Source organism: Eumetopias jubatus, unplaced genomic scaffold, assembly GCF_037043125.1.
Source record: "Eumetopias jubatus isolate StellerSeaLion01/CBP00866 unplaced genomic scaffold, mEumJub1_p1.0 scaffold_5, whole genome shotgun sequence".
NCBI classification, from domain to species: domain Eukaryota; kingdom Metazoa; phylum Chordata; class Mammalia; order Carnivora; family Otariidae; genus Eumetopias; species Eumetopias jubatus.
This window is the reverse complement of record NW_028274811.1, coordinates 94224512-94245729: the sequence shown is the minus strand read 5'-3', so window position 1 is coordinate 94245729 and position 21218 is coordinate 94224512. Positions and strand designations below refer to the sequence as shown.

At 45.8% G+C, this 21218-nt stretch overlaps 1 protein-coding gene across 5 annotated transcripts in view; it reads left to right on the top strand.

Annotated features, from left to right (window-relative positions):
- The window catches only part of KCNIP1 (potassium voltage-gated channel interacting protein 1), a 371320-nt gene that overhangs the window by 325344 nt on the left and 24758 nt on the right, over positions 1-21218 (top strand). Inside the window, exon 1 of one of the 5 annotated variants that reach the window (XM_028102620.2) lies at positions 988-1096. The exons of the other annotated variants lie outside the window; for them this stretch is intronic. Coding sequence (XP_027958421.2) covers positions 988-1096 — 109 coding nt within the window. Of the gene's footprint in view, positions 1-987; positions 1097-21218 lie in introns of those variants that run through there. 5 annotated transcript variants of the gene reach the window in all.

The following is a 21218-nucleotide window of genomic DNA, read 5'->3' as shown; positions in this document are numbered from 1 at the left end:
GTTGCCCACATGGTGTATTCTCCGAATCTGAGGCCAGCATTTGCTAAGTACAAACTCTGCTCTCACACCTGGCGTAGGCTCTCTTATTTGAGGAAGGCTTATTCCTAGAAGAGGAAACTGGGCCTTATGAAGATCAAGGAACTTTCCCAAGGGTAGGTCTCTGTGATGGAAGCCCCAGTCTTCCTTCTTCTCCATGTTGGCCGCCCTTCCCCACCAGGCTCACTGTTGACCATCTGATGTAGGGAGAGTGTGATGCCCCCCACAGAGCCCAGAAGCTTAGGACACACCTATAACCCACACCGTTGCTTCCCCATCCTTTGCTTTCTTTCTAGGAGTTTTGCTCAATCAGTTTTGCTTTTAGTAATTTCTTCTACTGATATATAAAACCTTCCCAAACACAAATATAACTGTAGACGCAGCCCAGTTTACAATTACTTTTTTGGTGTTCCAGTTTCCAAGGGCAGTTTGTGATGTCAAAACAGGGACCACCTATACTCCAGAATAAGCTTGATTGGTTTTTACTGGAGAAATACAGGCAAATTGTTGTCCTTTTGAAAAATAGCCTTACCCTCTAAGCCTGTTGCAGATCGAAAGCAGTTAAGTCTTTTCCCTTATGTCTTGAAATAGTCTACGTTCACACACATTCCCTCCGAGTTCCGAAGAGGATATGCCATGAGACGCTGCCGGTTATGGTTACACTCAGGCAGCAGATGTGCAGGGGTTGGTGAAGTCTCTGGGGAGATTGCCTTCAGAGAAGAGGAAGTAAAAGCAAAGATTACTATGAAACCACGTAGAGATTGCCGGCTAAGAGGAGGAGAAAGGTGGAGGGAGCAGGGAGGAGTGGAAGGGAGGGAGGGAGGGAATGCGGAAGACAGACTGGTGAAAATCAACCATGCACTTAGGAGAACAGCGGAAAGAACGGCTTGGAAGACCAGCTTGAAATGCCTGCTGGCGTCCCGCGGGATGGTGCGCCAGCGTCCGGGCAGGATGTGGGCGGAGGGCGAGTCCGAGGGGCTCCAAACATTGGGAATAGTGGTGGTCCTGTGCTCCTCTCTGAAACTTTTGCACTACCTCGGGCTGATTGACTTGTCAGACGGTAAGCGAACTCTTGCGCTTCCCTGTTTTTTTAAGAATGTGTTTTTCAGCTTAGGTTGTTATGAGTTTAGAAAACGCACGCAAAGTAGCGCGGAGACCCGAGAGCTCTGCAGAGGCCCTGCTAAATCCCAGCGGTGTTGATCCCTCGCCTTCCTCAGACCGCCCCAGTGATGCGCTGTCCACCGTGCCTGGAGAGTTGGAGAACTGGGAAGGGGTTAGATCTTCCCTTCCTGCCCTGTGTGCATGTGGGTCTTGGTGGATTACTAGCTGTGTGAGACTAGCACAAAACATCACAATCCTCTCTCCAAATGTCTCATAGCTATGTTGTTGGTAGAAGCCGATGACTCTTAGAAGTCATTATGTTGATTAACTTTAAGAAGTAGGTGGGAAGATTATGGTGTTAAAACCTTTGTAAAATGCTAATCACAGTGCCGGACAATTAGAAGACATTTAGAAAATGTCAGTTCCTTTTCCCAGCTCTTCACCCCCAACCCTCATAAGAATCCTTACCTTAAAACCACCTTATTAGCTGTGATTTCACCTTCCACTCCTTAGTGAGAAAGTAGCCAAAAATTTGGGTTAACCCATGCTGTTTATGACTAGAAAGTTAGCGGTTTGGTTTCCAAAGTTAAAGAGGTTGAAGAAGTGAGTATTTTCTTCCTCCTTATGGAGATTTTGTCCCAAATAGGACATAGTTTGTTTATATAATTTTTGTCACATAAAATTAGACTTCTGGAGAGATTCCAATTCTGATGAGCAATGCATTAAACAGAACCAGTCTCCAACAATATATATTCAATGTACATACAATGTGTATTCAATGTATATTCTTCCATACTGGGTAGTGTAGACAGAATTTCTCTTCCAAGAGGCATCACAAGCCATAACTGTACATAATAATGAAATACATTTGTAGACAAAGGACTAGCTGAAGTACTAACCAAGGCTGAGATAGAATAGAGACTGAATGTGGGATGATGTGGTTGGGTGAGCTCTGGACTAGGAGTCAAGAGACCTGGTTTCTATTAACGATTGCTCTCTATTTAATCAGTCAAGTCATTTTTTATTTGGATCTCAGTTTCCTTATGAGAATATTGATGATTTTCAGACTCTGCTTCATGGAATTCTGGAGTACCTGAATATTTCCTTGTTCACAGTTTCACAGTAAGGCAAACTCTGGACCCTTCATCCCTGCTTCAACAAAACCAGGTTCCCTTTATCTTTCCTATATGCCGGGCCTGTACGTGAGAGTTTGTCAAGCTTCAGCTAAAATTTAGTGAATCCATGATTCTATGATTCCATGATTATGTTTCCCTGAGATTTTGGAAGCTGAAGCACACTCAGAAAACTTTTTTTTCTTGAAAACCACCTGAAATCTAACAATCTGGAAGAATAGTTCTTTGTGCACAAAGGAACTCTTCCAGGCCCTTAGTCCCTTATATGTGCTCCTCACGAACCCTACACTCAGCCTGCCAGTCCATAACAATTGAGCAAAACCCCTGGCTCTCCACTAGATCCCCGAAACATGTTTCATCCATGTTCTGAGCTTCAAAGGAGATACCCACTGAAATGACAAATTAATGTAAGAGAAAGTTCCAGAGAAACTTCCTTATAAGGTTAAAGGTGTGGCGGAAAATATTACCCTGTTCTTCCTTTCCATATCCGAACATGCTCATCTCTCTTCTCCTGCTTCAGCTTCTCAAGATTATAGCTTTTGGTTTTATTAACACAGAAGATATCAGTTACTCATCTAATGTTATAGTAATGAGGGGATTAGGGTAAAATGTAGAGAACATATGTTTAAGACCGCCTCCAGGAACCCTTGGTGAAGGAAGGGATTAACATTTATTCAGCACCTACAATGTCCTAGGCATAGTGCCAGGTGCTCCTATATACATGAGCTAATGTGAGCCTCAAAATAACACTCCAAAGAAAAAAAAATTAAATAGCAGTGGAAAGTGGATATCATTGTTCTTGTTTTTAATTTTTTTAAGATTTTATTTATTTGAGAGAGAGAGAGCACAAGAAGGGGAGAGGGGGAGAGGGAGAGGGAGACAGAAAAGCAGTCTCCCAACTGAGCAGGGAGCCTCAACCCAGGGCCCCGAGATCAGGACCTGAGCCGAAGGCAGATGCTTAACAGATTGAGCCACCCAGGGGCCCCTCATTGTTCCTTTTACATAAAGAAGAAGACAAGTTTAGAGAAACTACATAAAATTTCCAAAAACACAAGCAATAGCAGGGTAGAGATATTTGTCTCTAAAACTGTACCCATTATCCTGTATAGCAAGTGGCTCAATGAGGAAGATGGAGTCTGTGGTCTGTCATTAAGTCTATATCACACAGGCTGTTATGCTAGAGCCTTTCCCATATGGTCCAAAATGCCATTTTTAATGTGTATGTGACATCTGAAATTCTGTTCACCCATTTGAGTCCCAAAAGGAGAATATCACTTCCTATTAAGTACACAGGGACCAATGTGATGCAATCATTCTAAAGAGAGCAGGAGAGCAACTCTGAAGAACCTATCAGTAGTCTTTCTTATGTGCTTCATCTTATTCTTATTTTATTTTTCAGTAGTAATTTTAGAATGGTATCGATTTGGGGCCTAGAATCAAAAGAGCTGGGTTCTGATCTTGGATGTGCCATTTGTCAGTGTCATGCCCTTGGGCAAGTCCCTTTTCTTCCCTAGCTTTCACTTTCCTTATTTGTCAAAATGGAGACATGAGGGTGACGGTTGTACTAATTTCCTAGGATGAGTGTAACAAATTACTTCAGATCGGATGGCTCAAAATAACAGAAATTTCTTCTTTCACAGTTCTGGAGGCTAGAAACCCAAAAGCAAGGAGTTGGCAGGACTGTTCCCTTTAAGCCTCTAGAGGAGAATCCCTCCTTGCCTCTTGCAGTTTCTGGTAACCCCAGGTGTTCCCAGGCTTGTGGCAGCGTCACTGCAATCTGTCTCCATGTGCACATGGTATCTTCTCCCTGTGTGTCTCATCTTCACTCCGTCCTTCCCTCTTCCTACAAGACACCAGCCATGTCGTATTAGGGCCACCTTAATGACCTCATCTTAACTGCCAATCAGTCGGACTCATCACCCTTTCTATAGAAAGGACAGGACTTAGTGCCCGTCTAGTACTTTGTAGCTTAGGAACCCATTGTCCTTTGAGTGTTGCACTTGGACAGCAGAGAAATCTTGTCATATATGGAATCTTATATTACTATTGAACTAATTCTGTATTTTTTAAAAAAGTGAAGTTCTGGGGCTTTGACTTCAAGGCCACATGGGTAGAAAGGTGAGGATAGCAGGGGCTGCAGAGAGGAGAAGACCGGGCAGGGGCAGGGGGTGGCAGACAAGTAACATCCCCCAGAAAGTTCAGAGACCATTACCAGTGAGTGCCTTGTCTCTCCCTCTCCTGCTGCTCACTGGGCCAGCCTGAGGCAGGCTCCCCCTCACCAGATGGGAGTCCTCTCTTCCCAAAGCACCATGACCACTGGCACTGCTACAGCAACTCCAGAAAACTCACTATTCCAGGGCCAAGCATTGACTGTGGTGGTGAGGTACGCACCAGTGTTTCTCAGAGTGGGTTCTCCTGCTGCCATGTCATCCACCTGTCTCAACATAGGTTACAAACACTAGTTTTGCTAGCATAGACATAGATTGTTTACAGAATCAAGGATGTCACAGGCTATACAAACCACCACCGAAAATAATAGCAACAGTAATAACTTCACAGACTCAGGGAAACCATGAGAATCCAGGTGTGTTTATTGGGGTCTTTAGAAAGAGTCAACTTCCCATGCATTCTAAAATATGTCAAACATGTATTATTACTCCGGAGATTTTTGATGGTAAAAGATTTGAAATATGGTTCGTATGAAGCTGACTACGCACACATAGCCCGCTTTAACTATTTCTTATGGACTTAGTGCCCGTCTAGTACTTTGTAGCTTAGGAACCCATTGTCCTTTGGGTGTTGCACTTGGACAGCAGAGAAATCTTGTCATATATGGAATCTTATATTACTATTGAACTAATTCTGTATTTTTTAAAAAGTAAAGTTCTGGGGCTTTGACTTCAAGGCCACATGGGTAGAAAGTAACAATTTCAGGACTCAATTCAAGTCTTCTGAGTCCCACTACAGAGGACTTTCTCTTGTCCAAATGCAGCAAAACTGTGCTGGAGCATTGGGAACATCACTGTTTCTACTCATCAAATGTTTGTTATCACTCCTCTTGGTAAAGTACTCATAACCCAGTCCAGTTAGGTTGTCATGGGCTGAGTCATGGCCATCCAAAGAACCTATGAATGTTCTAATCCCTAGAACCTGTGAATGTCACCTCACAAGGAAAAAGGTTCTTTGCAGGTGTGACTAACTTAAGGATCTTGAGATGAGATTATCCTTAATTATCCATGTGGGTTGTATATGCCATCCTAAGTCCTATATGTCATCATAAAAGAGAGTCAGGCAGAGATCAGACACAGACAGACGAGGAGAGGGTGATGTGAAGCTGGAGCAGAGACAGGAGGGAGGGCCGCAAGGCAAAGAGCGCTGGCAGCCACCGGAAGTTGGAAGAGGTAAGGAATGGATTCTCCCCAGAGCCTTTAAAAGGAGCATGGCCTTGCTGACATCTCTAGATACAGACCCAGGGTTCATATACCCTCCCACCACTGAGTAAACAGAAGAACCCAAGTAGATTACGCTTCCACAGCCTTAGCCCCAAACCTCTCTCTTCTTTTTCTTCTTTCTAATTCCAGATTTGGTTATTTTTAATGCTTCCATAGATTTTGTTATACTTTAAATGGTGTGCTTAAGCCTTGATTCCTTAAATATTGGCTTTGAGCAGTCTCTCCTGCCCACCTTCTCTAAAATATCCAAAGACAAGCACACTTTTACTTCCTTTACTTCTCCTGTCTTTCTCTCTAACTACCAAATCTGTTAATTACATTATCATTTTTATGTTGCCAAGGTTTAAGGTGTTCCGAGAATATACCTCTTTCAAGGTAACTGGGAGGAGTTCCCTCAGACCTCTCATCCCCCATGTGGATGACCCTGTCTCTTTCTCTGAGTGGGCTCCCAGGTCTGTCTAGAACTGTCTACTTGTATGACCAACAGAAGGATAGAAATGGATTCTGCATCAGAAGAATGCATCTTGTGTTCAGAAACCTTTCCAGTCCTTGGGATCTCACAAGGACATCCAGAGCTGCCTAGGCCTGGAAAGCCACCCCCTCATTCAGCCACAGACTGAGGACCCCCACCCCCTGCACCTGACCAATAAAATGGGACTGACCCCAGGTTCCACTCTGCTACTGCCCACCTTCTCCCCCAACCACACCGTGCAGCTGAGAAAATCTCCTAAAATCCAATGCAAAGACACACTAGTTTTGCTAGCATAGACTACTTTGTAGCTTGAAGTCTGTCATAGCAAGCCTGGTCAATTTTTTTAAATGTCTTTTCCTATCCAAGATGATGGACGCTGAGAAAAAGTGAGGGCCACATCTAAATCAAAGCAACTGCATGTGGCTGGTTTGAGATTCTGTAGTGAAAGAGAAACATCAAATGTGCAACTCACTTGCTTTGTAAAAACATGTTTTCCTACTTATTTGCATAATACTCACACAAGTTACACACGAATGAACTCTCATGATTTAACAATCCCTTACCATACACATAAAGTGAAAGTGCTCATAGCTTGCCCCTGCCCCAGTGCCACGTTATCCCCAGGACCAAGCACTGTGATGACACAGTGGTCAGCTTCCTGGTACCGACAGACAAGGACCACCGCCTGGTTTATAGTAAGAAAAGTGAATATAGAGTGTACTTGAGGAATAGAATGAACCTGCTTCGAGAGTCTACCCTATTTTCAACTACAGAAGAAACGGGAGAGAAAGGAGATGGGAGAACCAAGAAGGAAGGAGAGAGCGGCAGCTCAGAAGTGGTCAGAAGTGGGGAGAAAGAAGGTGAAGAATCAGGAGTGAGAAAGGGCAGGGAGAGAGGGCAGCAGTAACAGGAAGGAGATTCAGCTCGTTCTGAGGCAAGCTCTTGATTTCTCTGTGGTTCTCCTGGGTGTCCAGTAAGTTCCGTCCTAGAATCATTCGCCTTTAAGAGTCTGCTGAGCTTATTAACAGCTTACCAACGGCTCATTATACTCCAATCTCTAGAGACCATATGCTGCAAAAGAAAGTTCCAGGAGCCCACTCGGCACCTGCGCCGTAGCCAGAACTCTGCCCACCCCCCACCCCACCCCACCCCCGCCGACAAAGCCAGCCCCAGGGAGGAACCCAGCCTTTCTCTTCAGTGCCACAAACCTGTCTGTAAAGGGCAGTCTGTCCCATTACTTCCTCAGGCCTCCTTCTGGCTGGGCAGGCGGGGTTTTCTGAAGTAAGAGTTCAATGGCACACACATAGTCCTTTGTTCAGCATAGTCGGCCTCATACTCCATTGATCTGATGCCCTGGAAATAAGTAAGCATTGCAGTATTGTTCCTTTATTTCCCTCAAGGCAATATTCAAAGATTAAAAAGTCAAAGCTGTCCACAGATTCCTCCTCTCTGCCTTCACTCCCTCTCCGATACGTGCCCCTCCACCATCTTCTCTCTCTCCAGCCCCAGGGTTCTCAACCTCTCGTGCTACTCGGGCCTTTCTACTATGATGCCCACTTGGACTGATCTTTCCTTTCCTTCTCTCCTTTTAATCCATCCCCATCACAACTTACCCTTCTGCACTGACTGATCTCGAACTGCCCCTGAAAAACACACCCCTGCTTAGGCAATCATTTCGTCCGTGAATTTGTGTGTGAAGAGCCTGAGTAAAATCTTTTTTTTCTCCTTCCTAAATGATGGTGCTAACATAGTATACTGGCTTTCGACCATTACCTGCTTTCACATTTGTATATTTGAAGAACTAGAGAAAGAATGGCTGAGGTGATCTTTCCCCTCTCGAGCCACGCGGAGCTGTGCCTCCCGAGGGAATCAGCTTTAAGAGAAGAGTTGCTTCTGGCACCAAGGACAAACACTTGTTGAAAGAATGAACAAATGTTTTTATCCTGACAACAAAGAAGAGCCTTGAAGAGGGGCTGTTTGTGAAGACAGTGAGTATGTCCACCCTGTTCACCACATATTTCTTCTGCCCCGCACATTGCTCAACACATCGTAGATGCTCAAGAAGTGTTGAATGAATGAACAAATAACTAATGAGTGACAAGCCCAGAGGTTTGCCTTCAAGGCTTCCTCCCACTTCAGAATGCATCTGTGGGACCAAGACAAAGCCTTCCAATTTCACCAGCAAAGACTCCACATCTCACACCATACACAGAGCTACTTCTCACTCCCCTCCAGTGGGCCTTTGTTTTCCCTCAAAGCCTGGCTCCTTCTCCAGACCTCTCTATTCCCTGCCTAATACACATTCTAATTATTGACAAGCTTGCTATTCCCCCTCTGGCCTGCGTGGGGGTAAACCCCTGATATTTCAGAGAATATTCCAAGAAAAGAGCAAGTGCTCCTACTTGACAAATAGGTACTCAGTAAAAACTGGTGAATGAGTGGATTAATGCACAAATTAATGGCCATCCCTGTTCATAGCAAAGGAGCTGAGAGTGCATTCAAGTCCAACCCTGGACAGCCTCATTGCTACTCCTTTGTTGTTGAAAGAGCCTCAGGCATCATGTCAGTTGACCTGGACTCCAGCCTCAGCCCTGTCCCTCAGGCGCATCCATGTTCCTCTCTAGGTGCATCCTAGCCAACCATAAAATGAGCAGGTTGAATTAGATCAGTGGTTTCCAAATGCTGATCTGCAAAATTTCCAGAAGGAGCACCGTATGGGATTTGGAGAAGGAAAAAAACATTTGTCTGCTCTCGCTCTTTAACCCAGCATCTGATTGTTCTCATCTATTTGACGTAGCCTCCGTGCAAATTGCCTTTAATTAAAGAAGTCCTTGCCTTTATATGAGTTTGAAAACCACTGATAACATCTAATATCCATCCAACCTTGAAGTTTTCATGATCTCACGATTCCATGATATACTTGCTTTCAAGGTGGACAGAAGGGATATGACCTTGCCGGGGCCACATTTCTCCACAGCACTATCACCGTGACAACCAACCCTCAGTTAGGATGCCTTATGGGTGCACTGGCCTGAGCCATAACCCCTAGAACAGTGGAACCAGCAGCAGCCATAAAACACAGTACAAACGAGCAATATATCTGTTCCCATGGCTGTCAGAGTCTAAATAAGTTGAGGGAGTGTTGCAAAAGCCAAGATGAGATCACCAAGCTTCTGGTACTGAAAAGGTATATTTCATAGAGTATTTAGCTGAGCAGGACCCTCCAGAGCATGAAAATGATCTGGTGCCTTGGAAATAACCCTGGAATTGGAGTCAGAAGCCAGAATTTAACCGCCCCCCCTTCTGCCATTTGTGGACAAATGACTTTGGGCAAGGTACTTAACTCCCATGAGACTTAGTTTCCTCATCTGTAAAATGGGGTAATATAACCCACCTTGTAGGATATTGGGAGGATTAATTGAAATGAACTGTATGAGAGCATTTGGCTCAGTGCTAACAGTTTATAGATACAAAGGCCCAAAGGAAGGAAGTGACTTGCCCAAGGTCACACAAAAATGGCATTATCATCATATTGCTCACAACTCAGCATTGCCACGGTCTTAGAGGATTCTGGTGCCCAGGGAGGCAGAGGGGCCCACTAAGCCTTCTACTTAAGTACCCAGCACTTCAGGGGTGCTGCCCTGGAGGGGGCACTGAGACACCACCCAAGAGTCTCACTCTCAGGAATTCAATATAGAAAACACATTAAGACCTGTTTACATGGAAGTGCTGTTTATAATTATTGTGCCCTATGGGATAGTCCCCTACTGCTTCCTCCAATCCTGTTTTAAACTGCTCTGCTAATAGAGCTTTCCTGGCTTCCCCAGGGAGACATGCACAGAGGCTAATAGAGACATAATTCAAAAATTGCTTGATATACATGCCCTCAATTTTCCCCAAGAACCACCTAAGATACCCAAACATGCAACGCACTCATTGGCCAGATGCAATTAAACATGCATGGTATCAAATGTAGGGCTGCTACTCGGGCAGGTCTGCATTAAGTCGCAGCAGTCCAGCACTTTATCCTCAGATCCTGCCGAGGTCAAGTGCAACAGGAAAGGAGCAAGCTGCTGGATGGGAGCCCTGGAGGACCCTTCTTATCGAGTCTGCACTCCAAGCCTTTCCAAAGCCTTTTTAGACAAGACAAGGAGGCTTTTAAAAAATCCTCCACGTCTGAAGAAGCAAAGCATCAATGCTGAGTGAATCCGGGAATAATAACTTCCATCTCCCCAGTGTATGAAGAGGAGAAGGAAGGCAAAAAGGAGCTGGATGCAACGCTACAACACTGCAACAGTACATTACAGAAAGATCTGGCTCCAGATCCCAGAACAAGCGCTTACTCTCTGCAGGACCCTGGGAGAGTCACATAAGCTTTCAGAGACTTAGCTTGTCCAAAGGCAAACTGGGGATACTAACATCATCTCCCGAGATTTCTGGGAAGATAAAAGGAGATTAACAAACGGAAAGCCCTTAGCTTATCTTCACATAGTAGGAATTCATTAAACTTCTTTTATATAAATCGTTTCCCTAAAATCTGAATACGGAGAGCATGGGCATGCTTATATACTTGTTAAACAAATACATGAATGTTGAGAAAATCTAAAATCATACTAAAATTAGAAGATCAAAAGAAGTAAACTAGGACTGATTAAAAAGAACTCTGACTTACCCAAAAGTAATAAACTTAATAAAACTTGGTATCTCGAGAGAAAATTAATACGAACTGAAAATAGCATAGGTTCAAGGTGACTTTAGAGATGTTTCTGAAAATGAGATCCATAATTGATTAATAAACTAACAATATAAAGAACTGGCAAGGCAACAAATCCAATGTCCCCGTTCATCCCCTTTTCCTCCAGAAGGAATTGAAGCCCCAGCAAATGGAAATGCCCAGCCCCGCAAAGAACACCGAACCAGGGGGTTGAGGGAGGGTCCAGCCCTCAGCCTCCTACACATTGTCCCTTAAAGATAGTGCCAGACTGACACCCAGGCAGAGTGACCCAGAGCTCAGTTTCCCACCCTACCCCCTCACACAGGGATGGGCAGGAGGGGAAAGGACAGGAGCCACACTTGCCGCTCACCTACTAACTACACACATCTGGGTGCCCACCTAAACCTCGGGAAGACCCTAAGAAGGCAGTGTCCTTCATATACAAGACTGTGGAAGCCACCCAACAAGTGTGTGACAGGTTCAGGATTCAAGCCCCACTCCCTGGGCACAACATCCAACCATCTCCGACTTGACAGGTGTAAACATCTGACCGCAGAAGGCTTGTCATCAACGTGACCTGATTGCAAGACATGACTGAGCTTCAGTCAAACTATAAAGGTGGAGATTTTTCAATTACATAAAGATTTGCAAGAGCCCCTGCACTCTCCTGTCGTATACTGTGAGCTGCGGTCACTACGGCAGGTGCTTTCTGGGTTGGGCCTGGGAGAGGGATAGCAAACAGGCAGTGTGGGGGCCTTGGGAAGGGCAGGCAGCTGAGAGGAGGGGAAAGCTGCCAAAAGCCGGAGGCAGTTCCTCCCGTGGCCTTCACCTTCACCTGTGCAGCCCTTTCCAGAAAGTGTGGTTGGAAGCTCCCCCCACCTTCACTCCTGAGGAGAGCCTCAAACTCTTGGGGCAGATACAGCACAGATGAGAAGCCTGACCTGCCCCCCCCCCGGGGTGACAGATAGGATTGCTCCCGGATGGGGAAAGGGTGAAGTCTCTCAGCCCAAGACCTCCATTTATCTTCAGGACAACTTTAATTGGAAACCTCGCCTCGCTGCTGCCCACTTTTTCAGAAGTAATTAGAATGCTAATCTATAAGAAAGATGTCTATTAAAAATAAATTAATAATAGATAATACGTTTTGGCTTACAATTTTGAATAATATGGCCATCCCGTCTTAAAATAAAAATTCATATATTTTTAATAAGCCTGAGACATGTTTCCCAATGAACCACAGATGGTTCATTTTTATTATCCTATAAAGAGACATTATGGGTAAATGTTTTTTAAAAATGGCAAAGCAGAACCTCAGAGCTGCTCTCTTTTGGAGATCTCCAAGCACTTTCTAAGCATCTGGGCTTCCTCCTGTCATCATGGAGACCAAGACGCCATTGATCCCCTGACCTTCATCCCTGATCAGACAGAAGCAGCATGGCAAAATCAAAACCAGACACAGCTCAAATTCCAACTTTGTTACTTGATGACTAATAACCAAGCCATAATGACCTAGAAACTGGATATTTATAAAATAATCCTGGCGAGGTTATTTAAGGAGTATATAAAGCAGGGCATGAAATGCATTGGACACAGCAACTCACACTGAGAGGCTCTCTTTAAACGTCCCTTCCTCTCCTCTCAACATCTAGAATCACGAGGAACATCTGAAGCTATTACATCTGTGTGCCCAAGCACATAACCTGCCATTGTATTTACAAAGAGAATAAATACGTTCTGTCCATTTGACAAACATTCATGAACCCTACCACAAAAAGCTGTTGAGTCTAGAGAACAAATAATTTGAACTATCCTAAGAAGGTGAGAGGTGTAGAAAGCAAGGGGATGGTAACTGGCTCTTCTCCCAGCACTGATCATCAGGTTATTGACTTAAATTCAATGGAAGGTCAATCAGTATTAACCAAACCCATCCCTGTAACAGCCCCACTGCTGGGGCCAGGAGACAGAGGGAAGTATGACGAAGCTCCCGCCCAGCCCTCCCCACTGCACAACCCAGTTCCACCAGCCACCCAATTGCCCAAGCCCTGGAAAATCTTCTTTGTCATCTCCTGATCCCTTTCGCTCACACTCCCCTCCCTTACATCAGCAGGTCTGGCGGATTCTATCTGCTGGAGAGACTGGAAATCTGCCCCTGATCAGTCTCCTTCAAAGTTAACATCACCAAAAAAGAAATAAAATAAGATACAATAAAAAAATAAAGTTAACATCATCTCTCATCCAGTTGCAACTCTACCTTAGCAGTCTTTCGGCACCTACTAAAACCAAACCAAAACAAACAATAACAAAAACCCCTTATTGAACTATGGTAGGCACCAGAACCCAGGTAACCAATATCCAGATTTTTTAAAAAGAGGAGGAAAACCATTCCAGCATCCCAGAAGCCCTCTATTCGCTCCATTCCAGTCACTAGTCCCCCAAGATAACTGCTCTCCTGACTTGTACCAGCACAGGTGGACTTTTCGTATTGTTGGATGCGGCTGTCGTTAATTCATTTGCATCGCTGTGCAGCATTTCATTGTGTCAGTACGTTAACAATTTGTTGTTGATTTTGTTAATGGACACTCGGGTGGGTTTCTGGTTTGGGGCAATTAGAAACTTGATACCTCTGCTTCCCATTGCTTTGAAGATAAAAACCCTAAATTGACTGGTCTGACCAATTACCATCTTACCTGACACGTTGGCCATTCTGCTCCCCCACTTGGCCTCCACTCTGTTGCTCAAAAGGCCAAATTCACGCTTACCTCCTCACGCTGGCACCTGCTGTTTCTGCTCCCTGAAACTCTCCCTGCGACGCTTCCTCATCTTTACCCTTCAGCTCCCGTGTCTGCAGACTCTCCCTCCCTCTGACTCAAATTAGGTTCCTTCTGGCTTTGCTTCCTCACACTGCCCCCTCTTTTTTTGTCAAGGTTCTTAAGACGATTCATAATTGCATATTCATGGGTGTGATTATTTAGTTAACGCGTGGGTCCCACTGTTCGGAGGACTTGCGTGACGTATTTGTGATCACATTGCTGGCACCTGGAACAGTACCTGGCACAGAACAGAAGCTCAATCCGTATTTGTGACATGACTGAATGAACTCGCCATCCCCTCAAGGGGCCCATGGTCAAGGGAGACCGAAAGGCCTCTGTGTCTCTATCATGCTGTGTGGCAGATGCTACCGGAGAGAGATGTTGCCATACAGATGCTGTCTGGGGAAGAGAACAAAATTTCCATTTCAGAAGAAGTAGCTCTTGAGGTGACATTTTATAGAGGACTGTACAATTGCAGTGGGCACCATTCACACCGTAGTCTAAATAGCGCCCCCTGGAGGAGCGTGGTGTGATGGGATAGATTTGAGGGAAACCCAGGAAATAACCCAGCAGAGAGGGAAGGCAATCAGGTACTAGATAGAGCAGGAGCGTGTGCAAAAGTATGAAAGCGTCACTTAGGAAGTCTGGTTGGGGAAACAACAGGTACTTCTAGAGAGTGAGTATGGGTGGAGCTGGGTAACGTGGCTAGGAGAGAAGCAACAGACAAACCCTGAAAGCTAAGCAGGAAACCAATCATAAAAGACCTTGAAGCCCTCATTAAAGAGCATGGCCTTTCTCCTGCAGGCAATGGGGAGCTATTGAAGGCTTTAAAGCAAGGGACATATGCAGATGTATTTCCTTTGAACATCTTGTTTCCTCTTTCCCCAGAGCCTCCACACAAGAGGTTCCTGAAAAGCTCCCCCCATCTTCCCTTTGCACTTAGAATGTCTCACACACACACACACACACACACACACACACACACACACCTTCCTTCCCATCTAGTAAGTTCCCACTCCTTCAGATTTCAGGCCCACCTTCATTCCCTCAGGGAAACCTCAGGGCACCAGAGCCCCCTACCACTCCGTAGCATCGAATAGCTCCCCTGGGCAGCACTCCTCACAGTTACAATTTTACATGTGTGTCTGTGATTCTTAGGTTAAGTCCCTCATGCACCGAACAGTAACCTCACTGGGGACAAGAACCATACCTTGTCTTTGCCCACCATCGTATCACACTGCCTGTCTAAGTGCCTGGCACATCCTGGATACTCCACGGTTAAGTGCTCTATGAATGACTGTTCTACAAAAGTCCTTCTGCCTGTTCGTGCAGAGAACCCATTGGTAGAGCTGAGGCAAGAGGCTGGAGGCTGGAGCTTTCCAGTTGTCTTGGGGAGAGATGCTGTGTACATAGCCTTGAGACCAAGGAATGTTCATGCCCAATGCCCCAGCTAGGAAATCTCCAAGTATGCATTTTGAACCCACGCCTAACGGCAAAACCAAACTCTATCGACTATATTTTCTTATTTTCTCTTTTCTTGATACTCCGGCATTTGGGGCCTTGATCCCGGAGAGACCGCACCTCCCAGGGCTGGCTAATTCGTACGGAGAGCAATTGACTCCCTTGCAAGTGTGCCTTTGGTACACAAACCAACGAATCCAGAGCCCACACCCAACCATCTCTTTTAGCTAGCTCCCACACACCAAAGCAGCATTCCCTCTGCTCTAAACCCCCGCAGGCCAGGTACCAGACAGCCGGGAACACCCCTACAGCCCAGAGGTGGCCAGGATCCCCCCAACTTTCCAATCCCAGCATGCCTACCCTGCCTCACCTATTCCTTCCTTCAAAATCCCCAGGAAAGGCTCTGAGCCATGCTCTCCCCTCATCCCTGTCTGCCTCCTGATGGACCCCGGTGCTTCCATGTGTGGCCCTGCATGGCGTGCCATGCCTCCTGTTTCTAGGGATCCGTGGAGGATGAACTTTTTCCCTGGTGACAGTAATTTCCCCGTCTGCATTTCTTACTGTATCTGATTAAACCAAATCCCAGGTCCACATTTTAACACAAAAACCCTTTAATGTATTCAGGTGTCCCAGGGTCCTAAGTCCTCAAAGACGGAACTAAGTGGCGAAGGTCTTTCTAATCCTCATGGCTCCCAATGTGGTATCTCAGAAGACACTCATGAAGGTTTGCAGATAATGAACAGGAAGTTCCCTGGCACCCTCATCTCCCGAGGATCTGCTTTCGCTCCCGGAATCAGGTCCAGGCGTGGAGCTTCTCCAATGGCCTTGGGACCAACCAGTTTTACAAATTATCAACATCTCCCCATTAGCTGTTGCAATATTAAATTGTGTGACTGGAAATGAATGAATAATCCCACGGGCAAGTAAGGAGACCAAGCAGCGGGGATTTAATAACAAGTCCTGCCCTCTCTCCAAGCGGAAGGTCTTCCTAATTAAATATTAAAAATCTATCCACACAGCTACAGCAAAAAAAAAAAAAAAATTGCTTTTTCAGCAGCATCGCTTTGAGACACTTCCTCCAAACACCCAAGTGCTGTGGGAATGTCCTCTTGGGGACCCAGATGAGGGAGAAAGGGAAGCCCCAGGGACAAGTACTGCTGGGTGCCAGGCACAGGTCTTTCCTACGTCTTGTCACCTTTGGTCCTCACAAGGACCATGAGATGTGGGTAAGATCACATCAGAGTGGCAAAGTTGGCCTTTTAATCCAGTTCAGTGTGGTTATAACCTGAGAGGCCATAACATAGCAGTTCACAGCATGGGTTTTAGTATCAAGCAGGCCTGGATTTGAGTCCTGGGTCTGCCATTTACTAACTGTGTGGCCTTGGGCAGATGACCTTACCTCTCTGAGTCTCAGCTTCTTTGTCTGTAACAGGGAAGCAGCGTGGGGCTCGCGGGGTTTGGGGAGGGTTCTGCGGGATCGCAGACAGAAAGCTCTAGAGCCAGCCCTGGAACCTCAGAAATGCTTCTGAAATGTCAGCTGTTGTTCTGACCAAGGGAAGACCCCCCCAACATGCCCCCTGCCCCCCAGTGTTTCAGCACCCCTGTTCTCATTTGATTTGATTGGCCAGGACTGGCCACGTGATCACACCTGACTTCAGAGGGGCTGGAAGTACATCCACATTCGCCCGGAAGGAGGAGAACCAAAAATAGCACTAATGATCACAATATCATGTTTTGTTTGAAAAAAAGTATTATTCCACGACAACAACATCACAACAAACACAACGAAACACCCAATACACTAGACTAGACTTCCTAGGACCACAATGAAACAAACAGTCATGTTTTTAACCATAACATAAAAATTATCAAAACAACCATACACATAGCTTTAAACATATTTCAAGCACTAATGAGCTAGAAGGTGAAAAGGAGAGTGTGCCTTCTTGCTCAGTCTCTGCCCGCCCCCCCATAATCCGGTAGAAGTGATCACTATAGACACGGTGTTTCAGGATTTGAGATGCCAGTGGGGAAGTCTGGGAAGCCTTCACAGAGAGGCATGACTAGAAGCTATTTGGATTTCTTAAATGTGAGATTTAACTTTCAAAGACTCCTATGATCCAACTTAAGCTTTATGGTAAGGCACTTGGAGACTCATATGATGAAAAATCCTGCTGTCTCACAGCAAGAAATTTAGAAGGGTTAGGAATTCCAAGCCAGGGCTCCGATCTGGAAAGTTCCCTCAAAGGATCACTCTAGGCTTAGTGGTTGCCACCCACCACTCCTCAGATTAAAAAGCTTCAGAGTCCTGTGACCCACTAATGGATTCACAGACTAACTCAGCTAATTAATCCTCGCTCATGCATCCTCTTAAACTCCGAAAGCCTTCCAGCTGGTCACCCTGGCTAATAGAGTATTATTATGTGGGCTCTCCGGAGTTGCACCCTGCCGAGGTGAGGCTCTCCCGAGTCGCACTCAGCCAAGCAGAGACACCTATTAGGAAACTGAGCCTCAGCTGTCCCCACCAAGTGAGGAGGGGACGTTATTGAATGCCTTCAACAGACCAGGTACTTCCTCTGCAGTGGTTCCTTGGATCCTAACAGACTGGGAGGTGGGTGCTGCTGTGCCTATTTTACCACTGAGAACACTGAGTCTTGCAGGCTAGAAGTGACTTGCTCAGGCTCACCAGCTGTTGAGCTGCAGAGCTGGGATTCAAGCCCGACTGTTTTGATTGCAAAGCTCACCCTCATTCCCCTCCTGCTGATGCTCAATTCGTCTCCCTACCACCTTCCCCAACAGCCCTGTATACACTGATGCCTCCCATGAGCCATTTCTCTCTCATCCTGGAACCCTGCTTTGTTTTCATTCACCGCACTCTTCACCACCTCTGTTCACTGCTTTGTTCACCTTTTGTTCACTGCCTTGTCGCCAGCACCTACAAGAATGGCTAGCACCCAGTAGGCATTCAGGGATTATTTGCTGAATGAGTGAACAGTGCTGTGACAAGAACACTGACCTGAGTTGAATCCTGCTCTGCCGGGAACCCAATGTGTGACCTTGGACAAGTCCAGTTCACTCTCTGGTCCCCAGCAGCCACATCTGTGAAGTCAGAGGGATGGATAAAAGCATCTCTTTGTAATTCATATGCTCTGTGACTTATACAGCCTGTCACCCAGAGCTAAGGCTGCTTTCGTGCTCAGAAAAGGGAAACAAGATTGGAAATGCTAAATGGATGGCAAAGAGCTTGAGGCAAGGGAGGGGGTGGGATGGGAACCCTTGAAATTATTTGGCTTCTGCCCTCCTGCCACCTGAGACTAGGCTCTGCAAATTCTCAAATGCAGAAGTGCAAGAAGCTTGGATAGAGGAATTTGGCCCCTGACTTGCTGAGACAGAGCAACAACCACAAAGACACAGGACTGTGCTGGGGGGGCCCATAGGATGGTCCCTTATGGCAGAAAGCATCTGACTATCAGTCAGATGATGAGATTTGTCTTTGCTCTTCTGCTTAACCATCCTTGTGATTTCAGGGAGGTCTCCTACCTCTTGATTCCATTTCTCCTAATACAATGGGAAAATTAATATTTTCTTTCCTCTCTGAGCCTCAGTTTTTCTCATCTGTGAAATTGGAACAACATAACAGTTCCTTCACAGGAGCTGTGTGACATGAAAAGAGGTTTATTAGACTAGAAAGCTGAAATGCACTGAACCAGAAGCTGTAAATCTACCCCATTCTTGCTACGTGTGATATTAGCCACACAGAAGCCTATATCTAAGGACACAGCCTGAATCTGTACAGAGGTCCTCTCTAATCACAGGACGTCCACTTTGCTCCATGTTGCTTGGGACCCAAAAAATGAACTTGTCATGTTTCTAGATTATCACAAAACACACAAAAGTCACTTGGGAAAACATGGTATGGGGTAGGGGAAAGGGGCGGTTAAACTAGGCTCTCAGACAGAGGCAGGTAATATGAATGAGTGATAATGGAGAACTGTCCCTTGGTCTTAGTTCTGGGGAAGTAACAGGGAGTAGTGGGTATTGCGGTTTACTAGCGAGCACCGGCCATGACTAGACCAAGCAGCCTCTCCTCAGCTCCAGCCAACTGTTGCCACGTGATAATGTGATAATGCAGGCCGACACAGATATGAATTCCGATTTCTGAAGAGAAGCCAAAAATCCATATTTTATGTGAAATAAATGTTGTCAAAATTCACATTTAAAAGAAGTGAAACAACAACTGTACCCCGCGGGTTGCCAGACGGTGATTTCTAAACTAAACTGTCAAGCGACAGAATTAGCCACAAAATTAGCCAAATACTTCCCAGATATTCTTTCTCTTGGCTGCTTTCTCAGCACCCAGTGTAATTCCCACTGAGCTTCTTATAGTTCTGCACACTTACAGCAAACAGTGAGCACTTACTCAGCACCTACTATGTGCAAAGCCAGCGTAGACCTCATGGAAGGAGTGAGACACCAAAAATAAAAAAAACAGAACAAAAGCAGGCGCGAGACAGAGTCTCTCCACCAGTACCCTACCCGACTCCAGTCCCGTAAATGGAATCTGCAACACAAAAAAGTAGATTCTGACACCTGCCGGGGGATGATCAGAGACAGTAAGTGGACGGAGAGAGATTTCCCTGTGGCGTCTGCGAGAGCTGTCCAGAGGAGATGGCGCTCAAGGCAGCATGTTTAATGGGTGGCTGAGGTTGGGATCAACTGATGACATGCTCTGGCAGAGACCAAGGACTGCGGCTATTGCAGAAGACCCATGCTGGGGAGTCGTGGGAAACTGTGCTGGGGAATCTGGGCTTCACCCCGAGGATTCCTCAGGAGGGAACTGGCAGATGGTAATGGGGCAAAGCGGATGGAAGGGGACCCCCTTATCCTCCTGCATTCTCCAGGATGAAGAGTCTGGGCACAGGCTCTGGAGGCCCCTCCAGGTCTGACTTGTCACTTCTTGTGTTTTTATTCAGACCATGCAGAAGAGACAGGCAGGACAGGGCTTCTCCTGACAGCTTCTTGCCAGCGGTCTCCTCGGGGGTGGGGGAGATGCCTTCATGGTAATGATCTGGATCCTGAAACAATTCAGAGAGGCAGCAGGGCTCCGAAAGAGGCAGTATTTCCTTTTTTTTATGATGGTTTCATTTTACATTTTTATTGGCTCTCCACTGATTGCTCTCGGGCTCTCTGACGGGATGTGAGATGCGCTGACATTTATAGAAATCAATACATTAATAAATCACGAAGTTCATAATGTCTGATTTGCTTCTAAATGAGACAGAACTATTATCACCATAAAGTTGCACATAAAATATGCCCAATTGTGATGTATTGTATAGTCTAATCAAAGGCATTTGAGTGAATAACCTTTCCCCAAAAGAAGGAAACAATCAAAGCTGAATAACGTCATTAATAATTCAAGGTATGTCCACCAAGGCTTCATTTATTAAGTGCACAGTTAAGAGGCTTCCGAGCCGAGTCCTACAGATGACACCTTGCCATCTTCTTCCTGCCTCTGGGCAAGCAGACGTCTGCTCTCTGATGAACTGGCTGCAGTCCTTGCATTTGGCAGTACGTGTTGCAGGCGAGGGTAATGTCCAATTCCCTGCTCCAGCTAAGAAATGGACCAAAATGATACACACGTTGACTGTTTGGATTATTAAGGGCAGAGGGCATGGAGCCATGTAATAACTCTAGGGGAGAGGAGGCAGGAAACTTTCTCAGGGACGGTCAGTTATTATATCTATTGACTTACCACTCCAGGCCCTGTGTTTCTGGGGTCCACCACTCACAGACGCTCCGCCCTGTTCCCTGGCAATCTGAAGACTGAGGTGCTCGGCGCTCTTTCATCCAGAATCCTGTGTTCGCTTATGTCTGCTGCAGTTAATACAGAAAGATCATATTCACTTCAGCCAGTTAGTGTCCAAGCTGAGCTGGCAAGTGGGTACTTTTCTGACAGAGCAAATCACAGAACGAACAGATCTTCCCTACACTGAAGAGGAGCACAATTAACTAGATCCATCAGAAAAGGTACAATCA